The sequence below is a fragment of the Diplotaxodon limnothrissa genome, linkage group LG2 (assembly GCF_057381915.1).
Source record: "Diplotaxodon limnothrissa isolate DT_005_m linkage group LG2, D_limnothrissa_male_GT1.1, whole genome shotgun sequence".
NCBI classification, from domain to species: Eukaryota; Metazoa; Chordata; class Actinopteri; order Cichliformes; family Cichlidae; genus Diplotaxodon; species Diplotaxodon limnothrissa.
Window position 1 is genome coordinate 16,486,253 of NC_140597.1, and position 22,617 is coordinate 16,508,869.

The window sequence follows — 22,617 nt, forward strand, 5'->3', positions numbered from 1 at the left end:
GCTACCGTCAGCATGCTTGCTAGGTAACAACTACACGTGTCTACTGCAGCATTAGCCATTTAATCCAACGATGATGGATTAAATCTATTACAAACGTTAAAGGACTTGTGTGCTGCAAAATACCCTCACATGGTGCGTAAAGCAGTTTTTGCGCTAAGAGTTCTGCTAGCTCTTTACAAACTGATGATGCTAACGTTAATTGCTAACATTAACTGGAGCGCCAAGACTGAAAATCATTTGAATTGCGTTAGTTATGTGTTTATGTCACTGAGTTCTGCAAAAATCTCTTTCCTCTTTAGCTTGAAAATGAGTGATTCAGAGGATCCCGAGCTGGAGGAAGAGCTTCAGGCTGCTGACGAACTCCTTCAAGATATGCAGGTAACATTTTTAGTGGAAACAGTTGTTAAAGAGGGAACATGCTTGTCTAATATTTTGTACGGAGTAAACGTTATGTTATTTGAATTTTTTTTAAAGTTTATGTCAAATTAAGTTGGTTAACTTAAGATGTTTGATAATCTTTGCTTTAATCATAGACTGTATTTTAGGTGTTCCCTTTTTTCCTTGTTAATTGCGTAGAATGATGCACAGAGTGAACCTCAGCCAAGACCAGTGCGCTGGAAAAAACGTGACAGACAGGGAGCTTTTATTCCTCAAAGACCATCGACCAGTCGAAGTACTAGTTGCATGCCACGTGGTCAGTGTTCACACAACCATTGATTTTATCTCACAACTTGTTTTCACCAAAGAATTTCAGTAAGTAAATATTCTTCATTCCCCCCCCCCCCCCCCCCCGTGTCCAGAGAGCAGCATCAATGTCCACGTGAAGAACCTAGTTATGTTGCCAGTGTCAACCCAACAAAAGGTACTTTACCTTCTTGTATATATTGTGATTTCTGTTTACTTTTATATTTGTTGTTATAGTTGAGTTATGCAGGGCTTTTGTGGAGTCCTAAGAAACATACTGCCTAGAGTGTTTTTCACTTTGTGGAAGAGTTTCTTCCTTTCTTTATTTTTTTTTCTTTTAGTGTATGGAACTGAGGTGCTTCGTCAGGAGCTCCTTCAGTTGTTGGAGGATGGAGAAGAGGACGCAGCCATGACTTGTGAGACGTCGTCTGAGTCAGCTGCTACTCACTGGGCGATCAGAAATATGGTGTCCTCGCAAAAGTGGAAAGAGGCCAGGCCTTGTCTTATAGACAATATGTTAGCTACTCTGGATCCACAGTCACACCGTGTGTGTCAGTGTGGCAAACAAGTAGTTGTGAGGTGTCTGGACTGCCTGCCTCTTCCATTCCTTTGTGCTGACTGTGATATTGCAGTTCACACACGCTTTGTCCTGCACAACAGAGAGGCAGTAACAGGAGGGTTTTTGCAGCCTTCATCAGAGTTTCACAAGCCAATAGGTACAGTTTTGAAGTCTTATGCATTTCTTGCTATGTATGAGTATGAGTGGGTGCTGTTATTGTATATTTATTGTGTATCAGTTAATTTCTAATTCTTTTTATATATATTGTGTGTTTTAATGTTAGTTCGGCTGTTGCCTGTGCAAAGGCCAGACCATGTGTGTGACTGCCCAGCAGGTAAGGTTGAGGTTTCACCCGGCGCAATTGTGGCTCTTGTAACCATAAATGGTAAGTTGCCCTTTTGTCACACACTACATACACAATAGATGTGTTTGGAGGTTTTATTGCAAATTGTGCATTGCTATCTTGGTTTTAATTACCCTCGGCCCGCAGTATATGTGGGCACCTGTCAAAGGTCATTTGGATTTACCAGACCGATTTGAAAACAACATGAAAAAAATGAATGCTTTGAGCCATGACTGAATTTATCCTTATCCTTTCTAAAGGCCGTTATAACCTTGCACTGCCAGTGGTGAGCTGCACCAGCTGTGGCCTAATGTGGTCCCCCTCAGTTAAAGACATCCTGGGTAGTGGATATTGGCCTGGCACCTTAAATTTCTGCACCCTGTTTTCAATGGATGTCTTTCAGTCTTTCTATGACATTAAGAAGGCTGCACCAGGGATGTCACTCAAGGCATTTGTCAAAATGCTGGATGAACGAACAGCCCATTTTGGAAGGGTGAGTTTCTAAATTTGCTAAGTTTAAGGAAATTGTGCAAATCAATGTTTATGATGACTGTCCTTGAATATTCTGTTGTATGTCCTCTATGTAAAAGAATGGCCGAATATCAGCTGATGCCTTCAGTAAAAGTTTCTTGGAGTGGAGTGCTGTAAAGTTTGAGGTGGACAGGATGTGCAAGGAACCATGCTTTAGCTGCCCTGCCTGCACTCCAGACATGCTTGCCGTCTCAGTTGATGGAAACCGCAAGCTTTATCGCTTTCAGTCTAATGCAAGGTACGTTATGCATTGTGTACATAAGTCAAATATGGATTTGTAGAAAAATGTATTTTAATGTTTCTTTTCAAACAACTGTCACTGTGTTCGTTCAGCACTTCAGAGCAGGGGAACTTTGAAGGTGTCTTCATTGAAAAAGATGAGGAAGTTGCTGAGTTTGTGAAATACATCCAGAGACACACAAATCATGTAAGATACACATATATATATTAGTGCTGTTAGCGTTAATCTTGTTAAAATGACGTTAATGCCGTAACCATATACACATACGTGTGTGTGTGTGTGTGTGTGTGTGTGTGTGTGTGTGTGTGTGTGTGTGTGTAGACATATATGGATGGGTCGATATTTTTTTTTTCTCTTGGTGTTGTCGTAATACTATTTAATGTGTACTTAATTTTGTCACCATGTGTATTTAAAAAAAACAACATGATTTTTATTTTGTGTTATCAGTGCTGTCCTGGGGAGATATGAGGTCTTGTGTGACTCGAGGCTAATTCAGCTAATTGTTATGCATTTGTTTTAAAAAGTTTGTCCCTGATAGGGCTTAATCATGTCATGTCTTTTATGTTAAAATCTTTGAGTGTATAGGTCCCGGGGAAAGGGTTGTGCGGATCTTCATCTTGGACTGCAGCAAAGGAGTCGTCCAAAAAGTCCACTGGGAAGTTGGATGAGGAGGGCATGGAAATAGCTGTTTGTCGCCACGGAGTCCTCTTAGCTGCATTGAACATGTTTCGAGGGGAGATCTTTGCTTACCCCCTTTTTCTCCAGAGGAAGTTGGCAGCTAACGTCCCAGGACATATTACGTTCCTTTGCTCCGATGTGGCCTGTAAATATTTCCCCTATTTAACCAAGGTGGCTCAGCAGTGCCCTGAGCTGAGGAACCTCTTGTCAATGCGTCCTTTTCTCTCCATCATGCATGCAAAGGCTCACACTTGGAAATGCGAGGTATACTGCAGCTTGTAGTTTTGGATTAGTTTGAGACATTTTGTTATAAGGTTGAATGAATTCAGCAGTCATGTATTGTGACCTCCTTTCTATAGATCAAATGGGGAGGTGCGTTTCAGGATGGGGCCGGTTCAACAGTTGGAGAAGAGGTGGAACAAGTAAACAGTTTCCTGTCTAGGGCGGCCATCACAACGAAGTACATGTCTAAAGCAGGTGTGTGTCCGTGTCTGAGATTCCACTCAGTCTCCTGCTCATTAATTCTAATTTGTATACTAACTGAAATGCAGGGCGAACAGACATGCTGACCCTCCTGGCTTTGGGGTGGAACAAAAGGAAAGTGGAACAACTGGGCCGCACTTTGAGCCAGCGATATCTAAAGGTCATTTTTTCAACACCCATTTTAATGTGTGTGGTAATGGGGGGAAAACACCAGTACTCTTTTAATGTCAATATGAATGACATTTATGAATGCATTCTTAGATCATAAGGATCCTTAGAGAACAAGTGGAGAGCCTGAATGCGACCAGAAATGAGCTGGGAGTGGATGACGACACACTGCAGCAATGGGTGGCCGATGTGCAGAAATGGGCTGAAGGTGAGTCTCAATATAATGCACTCATGTATAACAATAGGACCCACCATGGCCTCATTAAAGAACTTAGAGTTAAGATCTTTCTGACAGTGTCAACAAACAATGAAAAATAAGCCTTGTAAAAGCAAATTTATGGCAGAGTTGTTGCGTTTCATCAAATTGGATAGAACCTGGGTTGAAATGATGTCGTACTAGTTGGTTTTATAAACCTGAACACCAACATACTTGTTATCTCATGATTATCATGAGATAGCAGCACATGAAGGCTCCAGATGTCTTATAATGAATGTCATCAAGTCAGTGATTACAGAGTCCACTGTAGTTTGGTGACTGTTACTCATCCTGTATTCTGATTAATATTCCTCTCACTTAGAAAGTGATCAAACTGATGGCAGCCTTGGAGCGTTGCAGGCACGAATAGAGGAGCTTGTCGTCATCATCAGAGTGCGAACACAAAGTCTTTACAGACAAAATGGTACGTCCCAGTTTCTTTGAAACGGACCGTTTGATACTTAGTTTGTACAGCTTGTGCAGCTACTTTGTAAACAGAATAAAATCAGATCCAGGTTTGTTTAAGCTGGATGTGATTTGTTCTAGCAAACAAATTGATGAGTGTAGATTAAAATGAAACTATATACATTATGTGAAGGTGTGAATTTTTTATGATTATTTACAGATAGCAACAAGAGGCGACACAGAATTCGCAAGGTCATCTTAGTTGAGAAGAAACGCTTGGCGGCTGTTGTTGACGACTACAACAAGCTCGCTGAACCAACAAAGCAAATCGTATCCAGTGATGCCCTCATGCAGACCGATATTTGGCCCTGGCAGAGCACAAGTGAACGTAAGCTCTTGATTTATAAATATCCTTTTTAAACAAACTCCCAGTATCTGAGCAGTAGTTGAATGTTTTGTTCTTGAATCATAATATGCTACTATGTTTTCCCATCTGATGTTGTTAAACTGTAGCTGCTGCTGACCTCCGGACAAAGAGAAAGGTCTTTGAGAAGGTGATGGCTGTGAGGCGCCTGAGAGAGGAGGAGATGATCCTTTGCAGGAAGATGCGGCATCACTGGACAGTGTTGCGAATGCGTTCTGTGGTGTTGGGGACAATCTCCTCAGACTGTAAGCACTTTATTTATTTATTAATTTTTTGATGAATCGATTGAAAATAAGAGCAGATGCTAAAGTCTTACTGGATCTTTTACCTATATCTAGATTGCTAGCTAACACTGCCTTCTCCCTTTTAAAAAAATGTTTAATTACAGCATCCTAATTCCTTGTGTTTATGAGGTGAGGTTTTTTTTTGTTTTGTTTTTTTTACTTTTCTCATATTTATTTGTTTTGTTCTTTTTACAGCCTCCTTTGTTGGCATGTCGGAGGATGCACAGAAGGGACTCTGTAGCCTGGTTTTAAAAAAACAAAGTGAACTGAAAGCTGAAATGCTCAAAGTAAAGGACGTGTACAAGAGAATCCTCAGCCACCAACCACTCCTGGAAATGGACTCGGAGGAGGAGGAGGACATTCCAGACGATGCCACTGAGAGTGATTTGAGCACTTCTGATGAAGACTGATTGTGTCATCATTGATGTTATGTTTGGTAAAATAAAAAGTTAATCACATCTCTGTTCAATGTGATTTTTCAACAGACATTTTACATTTTGAGAAGAAAAATGGAATTTCCTTGGTGCAGTTGTTTACCCTGAATCATTATTTCCCATCTAATTTAATGACTAGTGTACATGTTCAGATACAATAACATAATTTAATTTATGGGATGCTTTCTGGGCTGCTCAAATTATCACAAAATTTAAAAGCACCAGGCAGCACACTCACAAGTAAATTTTTTGTTCAGTGTTTTGTTGAAGAAATCAACAAGTACAATTAAGATGTTTGCTGTAGTGGTGTGTTTGTTAAGAAGCATGCCAGCACACTGGTGAACTGACAGTCCCAGAATGCACCCGAACCATTGACTCGCCCCAGAGCAAATGAAATTGCTTATCTAGAAAGACAACCGTCATCAAAGAAGAAGTAAAAGAGTAGGAAACAAATGGTAAGGGAAGGTACTGTGAGGTAGGAAAGAAAGGCCAGAGCTGTGCAAAATGACCTCCAGCAGGCCACAAATGTGTACGTCTGCTCAAACGGTCAGAAATGGACTCCATGAGGGTGGTATGAGGGCCCGACGTCCACAGGTGGGGTTGTGCTTACAGCCCAACACCGTGCCGGATGTTTGGCATTTGCCAGACAACACAAAGATTGGCAACTTTGCCACTGGCGCCCTGTGCTCCTCACAGATGAAAGCAGGTTCACACTGAGCACTTGTGACAGTCTGGAGACGCCGTGGAGAACCTTCTGCTTCCTGCAACATCCTCCAGCATGAGTTTGGCAGTGGGTCAGTTTTGGTGTGGGGTGGCATTTCTTTGGGGAGCTGCACAGCCCTCCATGTGTTCGGCAGAGGTAGCCTGACTGCCATTAGGTACTGAGATGAGATCCTCAGACCCCTTGTGAGACCATATGCTGGTGCGGTTGGCCCCGGGTTCCTCCTAATGCAAGACAATCCTAGACCTCATGTGGCTGGAGTGTGTCAGCAGTTCCTGCAAGACGAAGGCATTGATGCTGTGGACTGGCCCGCCCATTCCCCAGAACTGAATCCAATTGAGGACATCTGGGACATCATGTCTCGCTCCATCCACCAACTGCACCACAAAATGTCCAGGAGTGGGCAGATGCTTTAGTCCTGGAGTCTGGGAGGAGATCCATCAGGAGAGCATCTGCCACTTCATCAGGAGCATGCCCAGGTGTTGTAGGGAGGTCATACAGGCATGTGGAGGCCACACAGACTAGTGAGCCTCATTTTGACATGTTTTGAGGACATTACATAAAACCAGATTAATGATTCTGTATTGCATTGATCAAGGAACCAACCCAATAGGAGCTAAAGGAATCCTCTTGACATTACTTCACTCAGTAAGTTTATACTATGTTTAATGTGCATTTTCTTCATCAGTTTAGAACATAACATGTTAGCGCTCCCTGGTCCTTTTTGGAGACAGATCCTGAGACAGCAGGCAGCTATGGAGAACTCGTGTCAGCTGTGGTAATTAAGGAATACTTTGATTTAATATTGATTTCATGACAACTATCCTCAGGCACATATTCCTGGATATATATAATGATATAAATAACTCCCATTTTAGAATCATTGCCTTCTTTGATCTGAGTTATTGCCTCAGACTTTGGCCCTGTGTCCCCAAAAGTATAGAAAATCCATGACACTGAGTAAGAGGCCTTTATCATGTTATAAGTGAGAGAGTTTGGTGTAACAGTGGTTGAACATGCCAAATCAATCCACAACATACTGCCATTCCCCAGCTGTAACCTGCATATGCATCAAACCAAAATCCAGTATCATAGCCACAAAAAAGACATAAAGATGAGGTTAATAGGGTTGTCTCATTTTGCCAGATAGCTTCATCCCAAAAAAGATAAACATTCTTCAAAAACAAAAGTTTGTGAATATTTGCTGTATTGCCAGGCCTAAACCAACCTGTTAAACTTATCAAATTATTGTCATAGATACGAACCTATTGATTGAAACAGAATAATCCATTGAAGCCTCCATCATCATCCACAATCACTGTTACTGTTCAGATTATTTTATCTCTGTTTTCCTCTAGAATGTTTTGAAAATCAGCATTTGATCAACAGACTTTTTAAAAGTTTATTTTGATCCTATTGTTTACGTGTGTAATTGCATTTTTATTGAAATTATGACAGGAAAACCCTCAATCAAATTGTATCTTTGATATCTATAATATTAACAATAATGTTACATATGTAATATGTACACAATAATATTGTGCAAACAAACAAGAAAAATAGCAAAAAAAGTCAATTTTTTTTAATACCCTGTATATAAAGACCACATATGACCACAACTCCAAATGTGCAATTGTCACTGCATCTAAACATGACATATTACAAAAAGGTAGAAACATATAATATACAATATGTTCTGAAGCTGGTACTGGTGCAGTTAACTTCACTTTAGGCTCCCATACACAGTAGGTGTTACTTACTATACGTGCAGTGCAGTATTACTTTACCTTGTAATATGTTATAATAAGCAAGTCACTTCTATATTTATGAGGATGTAGACAATAATGTTGGCTGATATGTAAAACTATGAGATGTCGAGTGCAGGGAAGATATTATTGATCGATCAGATTCATGAATGTGTTAGGTACTTAAGCCACAATTAGAGAGTGAAACAGAGACTGACACTGGTTGAAATGTATAGTAAATATTTTATTTTGAACTTTTATGCTGAACTACAAGCTGTGAACTGTGCGATCTCTGCGACCTGTGGTGCCTGGTTTACTGTGTGTAAAACTGCGCAGGTTCCCATGTGTCATCCCACACTTTGCCACTGTCAGGAGAAAAACATAACAAACAACAACGACAACCACACACAAAATAGGACAATTTAGGTTGTGACATATGACAATTTTTTAGGATGAAATATCTTCTATATTCATGTCATGCTTTATACACCTTCATTGTAATATAAATTAATCAAATCAAGTCAGAGAGTATTAATATATGTAGTAGATGTCAAGCAGGACCACAGCAGCAGCCACGATCCATTGGAACCTGCTGGATGAGAGAGCACAGAAACTCCAGGGAAGAAGTTTAGTTAGTAACATGCATGAACTGCATTACTGAGACATGTATGTTTACAGATGGTGGTGAGGGAGAGGGGGAGAGTTTTCAGTAAAAGGAGACGTGACTGCATCTTCAACCAATACTGAGCCTGCATAACCCTGAAAGAGACAGAGAGAGGGGGGGGGGGGGACACTAACCCCCAGCAGTCTGGTCCTATTACAGCATAACTAAGGGCTGAGCTGAACCAGCCCTAACTATAAGCTCTATAAAGAAGTAAAGTCTTATGCCTACTCTTAAAAGTGTTGACCATGTCCACCTCCAAAACTCATAATGGACTTTGGAGGTGGACAGCTATCAAGCTCCTCACAGAAGAGGAGCTCGATAGCTAAAAGCTCCCAATTTACTCTAGTCCAAATACATGAATTCAAATTGAGTTGATAACTATTTATCAACAATATGAATGTCTGTTCCCGTCCAACAAAGTTGTTACTACATACCATGTTGAGCAAGGCTTCCACTTGACTTTAACTTCTTCTTTTTCCTGAAAAACATGATATAAACAAACAATTAATTAAGAAAGACATGCAAGTTGCATACAAAAAGGAGCTTATAAACATTTGTGTACTATTGAATGGCTCAATATATTATACAATTAGTTTACAAAAACATAAGAACCACTACAATGCTTGTACTGCCAGCATCGAGTGCATGTCAGCAAAGCAACACTGCTTACATTGTGGCTCACAAGCAAAACTAACTGAAGCAGATGTTACTGAATGGGAAGGAGCACCTCCACATCAATCACTCCTTCTGAGCATGATGTCAGGAGGACTTTAAAGAACGTAAACATCAGGAAGGCAGCACGACCAGGTCGTATCAGGTGGTCTGTTCTTATTTAATGTCCTATTTGGAGTGAAATCCTGACTCAGTGGCTGAATTAGTGTAGATTCATCAAATACAAAAGCTTATGGATATTCAGTCAGGCACAGTTCAAATCCGGGAAGTCCAAAGACGCAAACAAATCTGCACAACAGCAGGCTAAATTACTTACATTTACAACTCTCCTGTCTACTATCTCTTCATATTTGAAAATCTTCTGTGTACGGTGTTTTCGGCATTCTGAAAAATAACAAATGAAATATTTACATGAGTTCTGTAAAACTGGAAAAAATGCAAAAATTAAGAAAAAGAAATCTTAACAAACTTAACGAACCTGTCATGTGTTTCGTACATTTACAATACCATAACGTCTAACCTTTCCTTGTCCTTTTTTTGTTTGGGACATCCGAGGTGTACACCGTAGAAATTGAGGGAGATGCAGGATGTGGAGATGGAGAGGAGAATGCAGGAGAAGCAGAGATGAAGAGGAGGATGCAGGAGGAAGCAGAGATGGAGAGGAGGATGCAGGAGGAAGCAGAGACAGAGAGGAATATGCAGGAGGAAGCAGAGATGGAGAGGAGGATGCAGGAGGAAGCAGAGATGAAGAGGAGGATGCAGGAGGCTGACAGAGGGAAGATGTTGGTACAGGCTCTAAATGAAGAATAAATTCCTCGTTTAGAGCCTCTGGGTCTGGGACTGGTCCAGCATCGACACTGTCAGCAGAGGATGGTCCAGCTGCTGGTGTAGAACTTTTAGCAGGAGGTGAAGCTTGTAATTCTGAAAAATTTTAAATATTAAACATTCATTAAAATGGGTTGAAAAAATGTACAGTACACATAAACACATAATAAGTAGTGATTTGCATGTTTTCAGTTAAGTTTTTACTAAAGATACAACTGGTAAATATTGGCATCAAATAAGTCATCTCGCACACTCACTGACCCAAATAATTCAGTACAAGTGCCCTCTAGGGTAGTGTGACATCTGTAGTGCTTTTCTACATTGTACATTAAAAAATTAATGAGTGTGACTATAAATCCAGATAGATAATGACTTTTTCCTCGGATGACACTACTTTCCTGACTTTGTAGTGAATAACATTTGACACTTCAAGCTAGTACTGTGACTTAGGAGTTTTGTACAATGGTGATGCTAACTACCTCAGGGAGGTAATCAGGTAACCTCTTAAGAAGTATATAAGTTATTTAAGAATCTTGGTGTTCATATTGGTAACATTATATAACATTTGTTATACTAGAAAGTCTCGAAGAGAATTATCAGGTCTGGTTTTCGTGAAGATTTTTAAAATTACATTTGTATATACATGAGTGTGAAAGACCATACTATACACACACACATACAAAATTGTTCAGGTGGGTAACACCAGAGGTTCAGTATGGCTAGCTTTGGTGATGTGACCGACACATGGGGAGGTAATAAGGCAGATATAACACTATTTTCATGTTAGCAACAGGACATGTAGGGCAGCTGTCACCTCACAGCAAGAAGGTTACTGGTCTGAACCTTGGCTGAATAATAGAATAGAACAGAATAGAGTAGAGTAGAATAGAATAGCTGGTGACTGTTAACTATCCTCATCCTCACCATCTTGTTTGTCTCTATGTACCCCGTGATGATCTGCCTTCTTATCTAGGGTGTACCATGAGTATCACCCAAAGACAGCTAGGATAGGCTATCTGATAAGGACACCTGGTTACAGATAATGGACAAAGCATATCTTACTTCTCAGAAGGTGTTCATAAAGCTTCCTCATCTTCATGAGGATGTCACGTGCAGCACCTTCCGCTGGTTCGATCTGAGTGATCACGTCCCCTACTATACGGCCCTTACGGTCAAACTGTCCAAGAAACAGAATTGGTTGGTAGCCCAGGGCATGTAGCTTTGAAACCTGCAAGAACAACAAAGAAAAACATGCAGCCAGTCTTTCATGTAAGCAAATTGATGTATAACAAACCTTTAAGTTTCACATCTTTGTTGTTTTATTGTTGTCGATAGTTAAAAAGTATTTATGGTGACCAAACCTGTAAATGTATGATAAAATCCATCTTGAAATGTTTTGTCTCTCAGTTAATAGCCGATTAAATTAAAAATCAGAAGTAGCTTGAATAAAAATAGTTTTTAACAAGTTTTTTCTAGTTGGATGTCTTTAGTGTGATGATGTTATTCTGATGTGAATAACTTTTTTATTTATGCTCTTTTATAAATTAATATTTTATGTGTATATACATGTCTTGTTAGTTTCTTACTTCATGATATACAAGAAAACATTGACAACTGTGATTAATAAAGAATTGTCTACCAGACCAACCACTTATTAGATCAGAACTTTTAAACTTACTGACAACTGGGCTGAATTAACCACCCTGCTCGCATTTCTGTTTTTTTTTAACAGAGGCAGCCCAGTTACTGTTTTTAAACTGTTCCTGTTTTTTTTTCAATCCCTCCTTTACGTTCAGGCTGCCCAGGCATCCACTGCATGTCTTCCTGTTGCAGGTGTTTGGGGCCTGACAGGAAGGGCATGGTTTGGTTTTTGGCTTTGTCATTTCTGCAAATGAAAATGGAACATGTAGGGATTATTTCAGGTCTGTTTTGGTGAAACGATTACAAAAATAATTTATGACCAAAGAAATAACTTATATTACGAGGCAGTATTACACCATATTTAGAAAAAAAAATCAATTATGAGATTAAAGTCATTAATATTGAGTTAATTACGTGAATAGGGTTAAAAAAAAACCTGAATTGATTACAGAAAAGATACATTGCTAAAATAGAGCAGTACTAACATTAGCTGGGTGGCCAAGCAAGTGTCTTACACATGAGAATACATCACAAAAAAAATTAAATAAACTTTTGCAGAAGTAGTTCTCTTGGTACACAGACTGCTCTGTGAAAACATTTCAAGTTTAATATCAGTTTAATATCACTGAAATTAATATTTCAGTGAACATGCAAATTACCCACAGTTTATCACAACTTACTTAGCTAGGATCTGCCTTGTGTCCACTCGAAAACTTCGCTGCAGGACCGTGAGTTGAAAGATACATTTACTACGACTCCCAAGATGCATTGCAGTAAAAACCATCCAATCGCCTTGCTTAAGATCTGTTGACGTGTCGCTAAAGGTGCGCTGTAGATAAATATTGCAATTTGTAAAAAAAAAATACTAAAATTTGCAATTTTTAATTACATAATTAAACACTGGGCCAGTTTAATTTCGTATTATCGCTGGTTATTATTTTAGAGTAAATAAAGGAATAACGGGTAGCACCAAGCTGTTGTTATCTTCATTTCCATAGCGATGGCGGTTGAGGATTATGGGTAGTGTGCAGTTACGGGATTAGTGCGTCTGCGTAAATTGGTCTGATTGGTTGGAGCCGAGCGCATCCAAAACTAACAAGAGTGGTGAATGAATCTATAAATGTGTTTTACGTGTGAAATGAAAATAATAAACCTAACAAAGGATTATGTACGTTAAATCTGCGCACTTTCAGATCGTGAATCAGTTTGGAAAACACTGTGTGATGGCCACAACATGAAGCGATTTTATTGTTGAATTATCAGTGATACTTTCACGTGTTTTTGTTGAGAAATGTTAACGATGTCATTAAAAGAAAGCATTAAATTAGGGAGAAAAACCCGTTCGCGGAGAGGGTCCCCGGTTCTCCAGTTAGATTGTGCTTCACGGCGTCATGTTTCGCCGTGACGGGGTTATTACTGGAGTAAATGGATGGCTGGAGCCTCTGCTCGAAGCGTCTCTGATCGCCGCGAGCGGGTTCATATTGGAATGAATTGACAACCCACAGCGTAACATAAAAACGTGGAAGGGTACCTTAGGCGTCAGCATGAGAAGTTAAGGGACGTGACAAATCGTCATTATTTTACGCGTCGGGAGTGAGAACGGGTTGTATGTTGGGGTCGGCTTCATCCTCTGTGGCCCCTCTGTGTTGGGGTGTGCCGCAGGGATCTTGGGCCACTTTTATTTTTGCTAAATCTTCTCCCTCTTGACGTGATTTTCCGAAAACACAAAGTGCCATTTCATTTATATTCTAATGACTGCCAGCCTTATTTACCTTTTAGTCATGTGGATACCCTCCCAATTTGACCTCTCCTTGACTGTCTTAGTGATGATAAGTCATGGATGGCTAAATTTTTTTTTTAAATTTTAACAATTGCAAAAGCGATTTTATTTGGCACAAATCGATTTTCCGACCCTCCAGATGTTGATTTCGCTGTTCTGACCCTTCATTTGAAAAATTTGATCACAACTCTTGGAGTAAAGATTGATTCTGCACTTACCTTTGATGACCACGTGAATGGGGTGGTAAAGCTGAGCTCCTCCGGCAGCAGCGCTGGCTCCACCGGCAGCGGCGCTGGCTTCTCCTGCTCGCTGAGCTGCAGCGGTGCTGGCTCCTCAGCTGGTGGCTCGCTGAGCTGCAGCGGTGCAGGCTCCTCAGCTGGTGGCTCGCTAAGCTGCTCCAGCTCCGGCTCCGGCTCGCTGAGCTGCTCCAGCTCCGGCTCGCTGAGCTGCTCCTCGGCTGGCAGCGCGAGCTCCTCCGGCTCGGGCCGAGCAGGTCCGGGTGGCGTTGTAGCAGGTGGCACTGCTACAGATGGTGAAGAAGTGAGCAGTGTGGAGATTGCTGAATGAGGCAACGCTAGCTACTGTTGGCTGCCTTACAGCAGCGTCGGCGGTGTCACCACCCACTGTAAACAAAGAAGCAGATGAGGTGAGAAATGAAAAAGTGTCCTTATTACTCACCACAGCCGGCTCTTGAGATGTCCGGGAAGTCGACTGCGGTGAGGAACGTGAGGCGCGAACGTCGTTTCCGGGTAGACGTCGGGGCCGGCGTGTCAGGCTGTGCATCCACCAGCTGACCGGGCTGGTGAGCAACCTGATTAGGAGAGTGGAGGTGGAGAGTTGAGAGCAGGAAGTCCTGGACTACTGAATTAAGGGAGTACACCAGCCAGGGGAATTTATCCCATTTACCACATCACCCTAATTTATCCCATTAAGTTTTACTTTCATGTGACACTAATAGCTAAAATATAACAAAGACCAAGCTCTTAGAGAGCACCTCACGTTTGTGGCGGGCTGTGAACTGTCCTCCCTTAAGTATTACCCCCTTTTTAAGTAGAATCCGAGTTTAAATCCACTTCTGACTTCCCTCACTGCTCACGGTAGAATCCAAACAGATATAATTAACTTTTTCTGGTAAAAGGTCCTACATTACTTTTGTCACTCTTTGGAAAATGCCTCTATAACGTTAACCTGTTTCCTCTTTAAAAATTGACTCCGGTTCTTTTAATCTCCTACACAACAAACTTTCTGAAACTGTGCGATTCTCTGTTCTTCTTTTGGGTGCCCCTTTCTTCTAGTTCCGTTCGGTCTGGTCCTTCCTGTATTCTTGCCAACCGCTCCGTGATTTTCGCTATGGTCCGGAAATCTCCTGTAAAGGATCAACAAAACACCTCTCCCTGCTATGCCTCCATAATTATGTTCATCAATTGTTCTCTTAATTATTTAAACTTGGTTCAACCTATCATGTTCTAGGGTCTATCATTTATACATATATATAATCTTCAATTTTATTTATTTGGGTAAACAACACTTTTGACAACCTTTGACACCCTTTTAATAAGCTCTCTTCTTCTCTTATCTGATCATCTCGAGCACATCTTGTACAAAACTGTTATTTTGCAGGCACACATACAGTTACAAGCTCAACCACATTTTGCCCTATACACTCTCAGAAATAGAGGTACGAGAGAAGAACATTTTTGTACCTATAGGTACATTTTTTTAAAATGTTCCCTTAAAAGTACAATACTGGTCTTTAAAAGTCCAGAAACGCCCCTTTAAAGGTACAATTTGAAATAAAGTACAAATCTGTACCATTTTGACCTGTACTGCAGTGACAGTGGCAGAATGTGGTAATGGGTCAGCATGGGAAAATCTGGATGGGCCTGGTTAATTGTAAAATTCATATGAGATGTGAGTGTGCTCATAAAAGCTACATGTTATAATCAAATCTGTTGGTCCTCTCCTCTCTACGTAAATTATCCTATGATGCAAAGAATATCTGTAACCTACCTTTGTGTAAGTTATGTTAAATTATATTAAAAAACACACACACACAATGACATGCAGGCACAACCAAATGATGTAAAAAAAAAACTGGTCCATTTCCATTTTATTAAGTTCCAGTTATAATTTTTTAATGTTTTAAATCTTTCAAAAACGTGAAATCATTTTACTGTTATGTTTGGCCATTTACTTTTTTGCTTTTACTACATCCTAGAATTGTTCATTAATTGTGATGTTTTTATGGAATTTGCAACATCAAGTTAAACCGAGGTTCTTTGGAAGTTAAAATGTCAAGCAGATTTTTATGTTACGGTGACTACATTTTGTAAGTTACAAATATAGTTCGCCAAGACAGCATAACGGTTTCTAAACAACTGCGCATTAATACCACAATGTTGTATTTTCATGTGTCAAGTTCGCAACGCGCATTAATCCCAAAGGCCGAAAAGGCAGCAGCGATGAGTGCTCCGCCTCCGCGCTGACTAGCGTTGACGCAGAAAATGACTCTCAGGGGGTTATCCACGGAGGAGCTCCTTAAAAGGTTGATGGAAGAAGGCATTGATGTGTCAGACGACGAGGCGCAAAGATTTAGAGGTAAGTCGGGTGTGATTTTGTGTTTTTATAAAAATTACAACGTGTAATTTTACAGTAGAGTTAGCAAAAGTCCGAAGAGCTAGATTTAACATGGGCGAAAGATAGCAGTTAGCTAAGTTTTAAACAAAGAAAGGTACAAATGTGGACTATTTAGACTGTTGGTGGAATGTTCAACGTCTGTCTGCCTGCGGTATTCGAGTGTTTTATCAATAAATAGTGACGAACCGTGTACAACAATGTAAAAAAAATCAATAATTTCTCAAAACATGCTAGTATGTAAATATAGCTATTAACAAAATTGTTTTCTAAGCAAAATTTATCGCATCTAACTTGTTTCCCGCTCAAAGGGATTTTAAACAATGGAAGGTACACATTTGTACCATTCCACCTACTTAGTCGGATTTTCGAATATGAGAGCTGTAAGCTCTGCGCAGGGACACTTACTTACATTTTTATATTACCAGTTAATTTATATTAACAATTAATCAAGAGAATTAATTGTAACTTCCTTTTGGGGAATATAGACAGATTCACAATGATAGCTTAGTATCAGCAAACGGTCATAGGCCTCAGGTACTTTTTAACATTCTTAATCGCTTTTTTAGTTTATGTGATAATCCTGGAGTTACTTCTTCACCAAGTATGTGCGATGATTTTTTAGCATTTTTCAATAACAAGATCTTATCGATTAGGGCCCTTGTTTCGTTGTCTGTTGTCTCAGTTCAAAGCCCTCCACCTGTGTGTTCAGCTGTCTTAGAGCAGTTTGATCCCGTCTCCCTTAAGGACCTGACCGCGATAGTTAGTGGCCTAAGATCATCACACTGCCCCTCTGATTCTCTTCCCCCGAGTCTGCTCAAAAACATTTTTAATATTGTTGGCCCTTTTATTCTGAAATTGATTAATACGTCCCTTACTACAGGCTGCGTCCCACTATGCTTCAAACAAGCTGTAGTTCAGCCCCTTCTTAAAAAACAAAACCTGGACCCAACTGTTCTGTCTAATTACAGGCCCATCTCAAAGCTTCCTTTTCTATCTAAAGTTTTGGAGAAAGTGGTCTATCTACAGTTGCAGGCACACCTCGATTCTAATATGATCTCAGAAAAATTTCAATCTGGTTTTAAATCATTACATAGCACTGAGACAGCACTTTTAAGGATTTTTAACGATATTCTCTTAACTATGGATTCTGGCAGCCCTGCTGCCCTTTTACTGTTGGACTTGTCAGCAGCTTTTGACACGGTTGACCACGACATCCTGTTATCACGGCTAGAATCGCATGCTGGCCTAAAAGGATCTGCCCTTCAGTGGTTTCGCTCCTACTTGACAGAAAGGTTCTTTTATGTCAATATGGGCCCCCACAACTCCAAATTAGCTCCTCTTAAATACGGCGTTCCTCAAGGCTCTATTTTGGGTCCCGCCCTCTTCGCACTCTATTTGCTGCCATTGGGCTCCATCTTCTCGCGGTACAGCATTTCATTTCATTGCTTTGCGGATGATCTACAGATTTATCTACCTTTAAAATCAGGATCAGATCAACCGCAGCTCTTATTACGCTGCCTTGACGACGTTAAACAGTGGTTATCATTAAATTTTTTACAGCTAAACGAAAACAAAACTGAGGTTGTCATTTTTGGCAATTTCAATCATATCGACAGCACGTTGGGTACCCTCTCCTCGTATTGTAAAACACATGTAAAAAACCTCGGAATTTACATTGATGGTTCTTTTAAATTGAATAAGCAGGTGAGTGCAGTAGTTCAGTCCTGTTTTTTTCAGCTAAGACAGCTAGCCAGGATAAAGCCATACCTTCCGGCTGACGTCTTCGAGCGTATCATCCACCTTTTTCTTACTTGCAGATTGGACTACTGCAATTCATTGTATTATGGCCTAGATCATGCCACCATCCATCGCCTTCAGATGGTTCAAAATGCTGCTGCTCGCCTGCTAACCGGTACCAAACGGAGAGAGCATATAACCCCAATTTTAGCCTCTTTACACTGGCTCCCTGTCCCCTACAGGATCCAATTTAAACTCTTACTTTTTGTTTTTAAGTCACTCAACGCCCGAGCCCCCCCCTACTTGTCAGAGCTCCTCTCTGCCTATGCTCCAGGAAAACCCACGAGATCTAGTTCAAAACTATTGTTGTCCATTCCACGGACTAACCTCAAATCTCGTGGTGATAGATCCTTCTCTGTGGCAGGTCCCAGACTTTGGAATAGTCTCCCCTTTAATATTAGATCTGCTCAAACTCTTGAGCAATTTAAATCTTTACTAAAGACACACTTTTACGCTCTGGCTTTTAACACATTATGACCCAAGCATTTTGGATTTATCTGAATTAGTTAGTATTGTTTCAATTCTTCTATTTTATTGTTTCTATTGTTTTTATTGTATCACACTGTAGTTTTTAATTTTATTGTTATTGTTAAGCACTTTGTGCAGCATCGGCTGTTGGAAATGTGCTATATAAATAAATCTGACCTTGACCTTGACCTTATTATCATTATTATTATTATTATTATTATTATTATTATTATTATGTATTGACCATAATGTCACTTTAAAACTAAATTTGAAAATGGTTTTATTTTTATTTCATACTGTACTTTATATTTCAGATAACGATTTAGATGGAGAGACGGTAGACTGTGGACTCACTGAGACCATGGTTGCATATCTTTTTGACAAGTCTTTCAAAAAGCAGCTGAAGTTCAGAGACTTCACAAACCGCTACAAGGAAGTCATCATCACTTTACAACCGGTCGACCCATTTGAAGGTACAGTTGAAGGTCCAGTGTCCCAAGCAAACCAGAGGTAGGTTGTGATAAATGTCTAAATTTGCATATGCATTTAAGTGCTTGCAAAATGGCTAGTTAATGCTGTTTTCCTACTGTATTGCAGTTCTATACCTTCTTGCCGTAGACTGCCTGCAGTTATTTCCATTCCAAAATTCCCACAAGATGTCCAGAGTCGCTTGGATCTCAAAGAACCAGTCCAGAAAGAACAGAAGTACCGAAACAAAATAATTGGGAGTCTTTATGAAATGCTGTCACAGTACACAATGTAAGGGTTCCTTTCTGAATAATTACATTAATTTCTTAATATTAATATTGCTGTTGTAAGAGAGGCAGAGAACAAATGCTTAGCCCATCTGCCTCCCAATCTGGAGACCAGCGTTCGAGTCTGGTGTGACACACGGTTCCAATGAACTGGCAATAGTGGTAAAACCATACATCCTGTGTCTCCAGACCTTGTCTGGACTATGATAGCCAAAGTGTTCATTTTCGAATTTGCTCAAGAGTAAATTAATAATTCAGGACTGCAGTCAATTAATTAATGAAGTTTGGGAGAGGTGTGGCTGTTTGTCCACGCCCATTTTTAAAAAATTAAAATCAACTTTAGCTACATTGATTTGACATTGGTCTACAACATACTATTTACGGTAATAACAATATGATTAGAAGAATTGAAGAACAGAAAAGCCCCCAGGAAAGGATAAGAGTAATCAGTGTACTGTGGGTTGTTTTTCTTATGTTTGAAACAGGTACCCAACCCACTCAGACTACATCCAGGTCATCAAAGCCCTGATTGTGAAGTATCCTTTCTCAAGAGATGTACACGGAAATGGTTATGTGAGTACCTCTCCTTTTTTGTTTCTTTTATAGATTATATTAATATAAAGTAACCATAATTAACTACTTATATACATTTGAAACAACTAGGACACCTGGCACAGCCAACTCAAGAGAAAGTTCAAAGCAGAACGGGCTCCCCTAATCAGCAACGAAGAAGTGAACCGGGTTAAAGAAAAGTTTGGACGCACGCAGAAACATCGGACCACAGAGGAATCCAGCAGCTCCTGTCTGAAGAGACTGAAGCCCTCTCTCGTAAGTCCTCACACCCTCAGCCTCTAAGAGCTAAGGTAACATATGTAGTCTTATTATGTTCACTGTAAAGCTAAAAGTAAAAATTAATTGAAAGAAACATGTTAACAGATAACATTAACATAGAAAAAGGAACTTCACAGTTGATTTAACAAAAGTCAGCTCAACTTGCAATTCCTATTCAACATTTTTGCATTTTTTTCAAAGCATTTGGTGTACAAATTACCGCATTTCGAGTAACATTAACTTATCAGAGTTTACTTATGATAATACTGATATCTGCTTTGACAAAGGATTCGTGCTTTGTGGGGGAAGATGCAGCCTCCGTTGATGCTCATATCAAGGTGCTAAATGATCAGCACAAGAAGCTACATCCTGACACAGCACTGGTGAAAGACCGCATGACAAAAACCTTTGCATGGAGACGTCGAGAGGTAGCTGAAGGAATGTGTACTGTGGACCTATTAAAGAGATATCCATTCCTGGGGACATCTGCAGGGGTAAGAATTGTTAAGATGATTGGGGAAACAGCTAATGATTTTTTTGTCTCTAAATCTGATTATTATTTTCTGTACTAACTGATTAATCAATCTGTTCATTATCTTTAGAATTTTTGTTCAAGGGTTAAAGCACTTTACATTTATCTCCAGTCTGTGTCTTTAAACATGTCAAAAGTTTAAATCCTCAATGTAAAATGTCATTCTTTTGTCTATTCTGCTCTTTTCATTTCCAGTTGTGTGATGAGGTTGATTTAATGCATCCCTGCCAAGACAACATCTGTCGCCGCTTTAGTGAAAACTTCACTGCTGTTCTTCAAAATGTTCTTCAAATGACCAAGGATTTGCCACTGAAGAAGGTCTACATGGAGGCAAGAGAGAATGCACTGGCTGAAGACATTACAGGTGCTAATTTGACCTCATACAAATAGTAAATTTTGTGACAATTCATTTGCTCTCTCTTCCAAAGATAATTGATGTACCATAGTGCCATGTCAAGAGCATGTTAATGGGAATTTGCATGCTATCAAAATCTAATGAAGTGTATTTGCATCTGTATGACCTAGGAATTGACTTCAAGGGGGCACTTCTCCTCTTGCCATCCATCTTCAAGGAGAAGATAGAAGATTTCATCATCCTTGGAGAGGTAAATGCATGATGCAATGCATAGCCTTTGGCCACAAGTTTCATTTTCTGTGTTTTGTTGGCATGGAGCTGAATTCAGCTGCGGTTCAGCATCACAGCTAAGCTAATGTAGGGGAAACACTGCTGTTAATCCACAGTGCTGCTGTGCTCTTGGGTTTTGTCTGGTGTTTATATAGATAGATAGACCTTTATTGTCCCCTTAGGGAAATTCTTCTTCACAGGTAGTGTGACTGTCAGGGGTGATTGCTTTTGCCCTTGAATATTATGTCAAACTTTAGCAGCTTATCAAACACTACCACAACAGTCATTGGTCAAGAAGCTTTTTGTTTGGAGTAGGGGCCATGTTTACAGGTTATCAGAATAGACAGTTTTGTTTTGCAGCAAAAAAAAGAAGGTAATTTGAGGAATCTGTTGAAAATCCACTTGGCACATATTGCTTAAACATACTGTATACTAATGTTTTTCTTCCTCTTCTGCAGAATACTCCCATGAGTCCATACCCAACCATTCGAATGAAGGATAAGAGTTGGACAACTGCCCTCTCAAGACAGTGTCGCTGTGTTGTCACAGTTGAAGGAGTGGATGTTTGCTCATGCTGCTCGCTGGATGAGGCCTACATCTCAGCATTCTCCACCTTCTTCGTGTTCAACATGACCTACCCTGCATACTTCAAGAAAACACTTGTCTTTCTTCAGAACTGCATTGTCAACATAGGAGACCAGGGAGACAAACCCCTGCCAGTAAGTGTCACCAGGGTACTTAACCAACTCTATTAAATATGCCCCCACTCCACAAATGTTCAAAATGTTCAAAAAGGGCATTTACTCTGAGGAAGATGATTACACATGTTGGGTTAGTACACGCACATGAGCCTCATTTCGGCATCACTTGTGGAATAAATGACTGCCAGGCAGCTTTTTCCAAGTATCACTCTTTTCAACGCCATGTGTGATCCGTCAAAACATTGTGTTCAGGTGTTTAATGTCTTTATGTGATTGTTTACTTTTTTTAAATGAATGTATTTTTCTTGACATGTCCTATGGCAATATACGAATGTAATCAAGGATGTATTCCTGTGGTTGTTTAAATGCTTTGATGTGATTCTATTATTGAAAATAAATGGTTAAATAACCAAATATTTTGGACTATTGGGGTACATTTTTGTCTCTTTAGGTACGAAATAGGTTGTCGCTGGGGGGGTACCCTCATAGGTACCCTATTGTACCCTTTTCAAGGGAACATTTCTGTACTATAGTTTGAAGGTACATTTATGTCTTAGGAAAGTACATGATTGTACTTCAGATGGTACAACTTCATAAGGTACAAAAATGTACCAAGCCTAAAGGGTACAGAAATGTCCTTCAAAAAGGAACACCCCCAGCGACAAGCATTTGTACCCTTTTTGGTACACTTTGGCACCCCTATTTCTGAGAGTGTATGGCTGTCTCAGCCTCC

General features: G+C 40.0%; 2 protein-coding genes across 2 annotated transcripts; both read left to right on the forward strand.

The window, feature by feature from the left end:
• Positions 1-1,896: 1,896 nt before the first annotated feature.
• Positions 1,897-5,466, forward strand: LOC146638324 (uncharacterized). The gene is made up of 11 exons (XM_085367682.1): positions 1,897-2,079; positions 2,177-2,355; positions 2,451-2,544; positions 2,944-3,300; positions 3,396-3,513; positions 3,588-3,679; positions 3,781-3,895; positions 4,266-4,367; positions 4,569-4,736; positions 4,862-5,017; positions 5,252-5,466. The coding sequence occupies exons 1-11, from the start codon at positions 1,897-1,899 to the stop codon at positions 5,464-5,466; spliced, it is 1,779 nt and encodes a 592-aa protein (XP_085223808.1).
• A 10,576-nt stretch (positions 5,467-16,042) lies between these two features.
• LOC146638325 (sterile alpha motif domain-containing protein 3-like) lies at positions 16,043-21,938 on the forward strand. The gene is made up of 9 exons (XM_085367689.1): positions 16,043-16,136; positions 18,755-18,950; positions 19,038-19,199; positions 19,681-19,768; positions 19,859-20,023; positions 20,314-20,520; positions 20,754-20,922; positions 21,084-21,163; positions 21,642-21,938. The coding sequence occupies exons 1-9, from the start codon at positions 16,043-16,045 to the stop codon at positions 21,936-21,938; spliced, it is 1,458 nt and encodes a 485-aa protein (XP_085223815.1).
• The last annotated feature ends 679 nt before the right edge of the window (positions 21,939-22,617 follow it).

What these genes read in the sequence shown, in the direction of transcription:
- LOC146638325 (XM_085367689.1), top strand. Translation starts at nt 16,043, where the DNA reads ATGACTCTCAGGGGGTTATCCACGGAGGAGCTCCTTAAAAGGTTGATG. An exon ending in ATGTACACGGAAATGGTTAT is followed by an intron (nt 19,769 to 19,858) that starts GTGAGTACCTCT and finishes TGAAACAACTAG; the next exon opens with GACACCTGGCACAGCCAACT. An exon ending in ACTGGCTGAAGACATTACAG is followed by an intron (nt 20,923 to 21,083) that starts GTGCTAATTTGA and finishes TGTATGACCTAG; the next exon opens with GAATTGACTTCAAGGGGGCA.
- LOC146638324 (XM_085367682.1), top strand. Translation starts at nt 1,897, where the DNA reads ATGTGGTCCCCCTCAGTTAAAGACATCCTGGGTAGTGGATATTGGCCT. An exon ending in GAACAGCCCATTTTGGAAGG is followed by an intron (nt 2,080 to 2,176) that starts GTGAGTTTCTAA and finishes TCTATGTAAAAG; the next exon opens with AATGGCCGAATATCAGCTGA. An exon ending in CTCACACTTGGAAATGCGAG is followed by an intron (nt 3,301 to 3,395) that starts GTATACTGCAGC and finishes TCCTTTCTATAG; the next exon opens with ATCAAATGGGGAGGTGCGTT.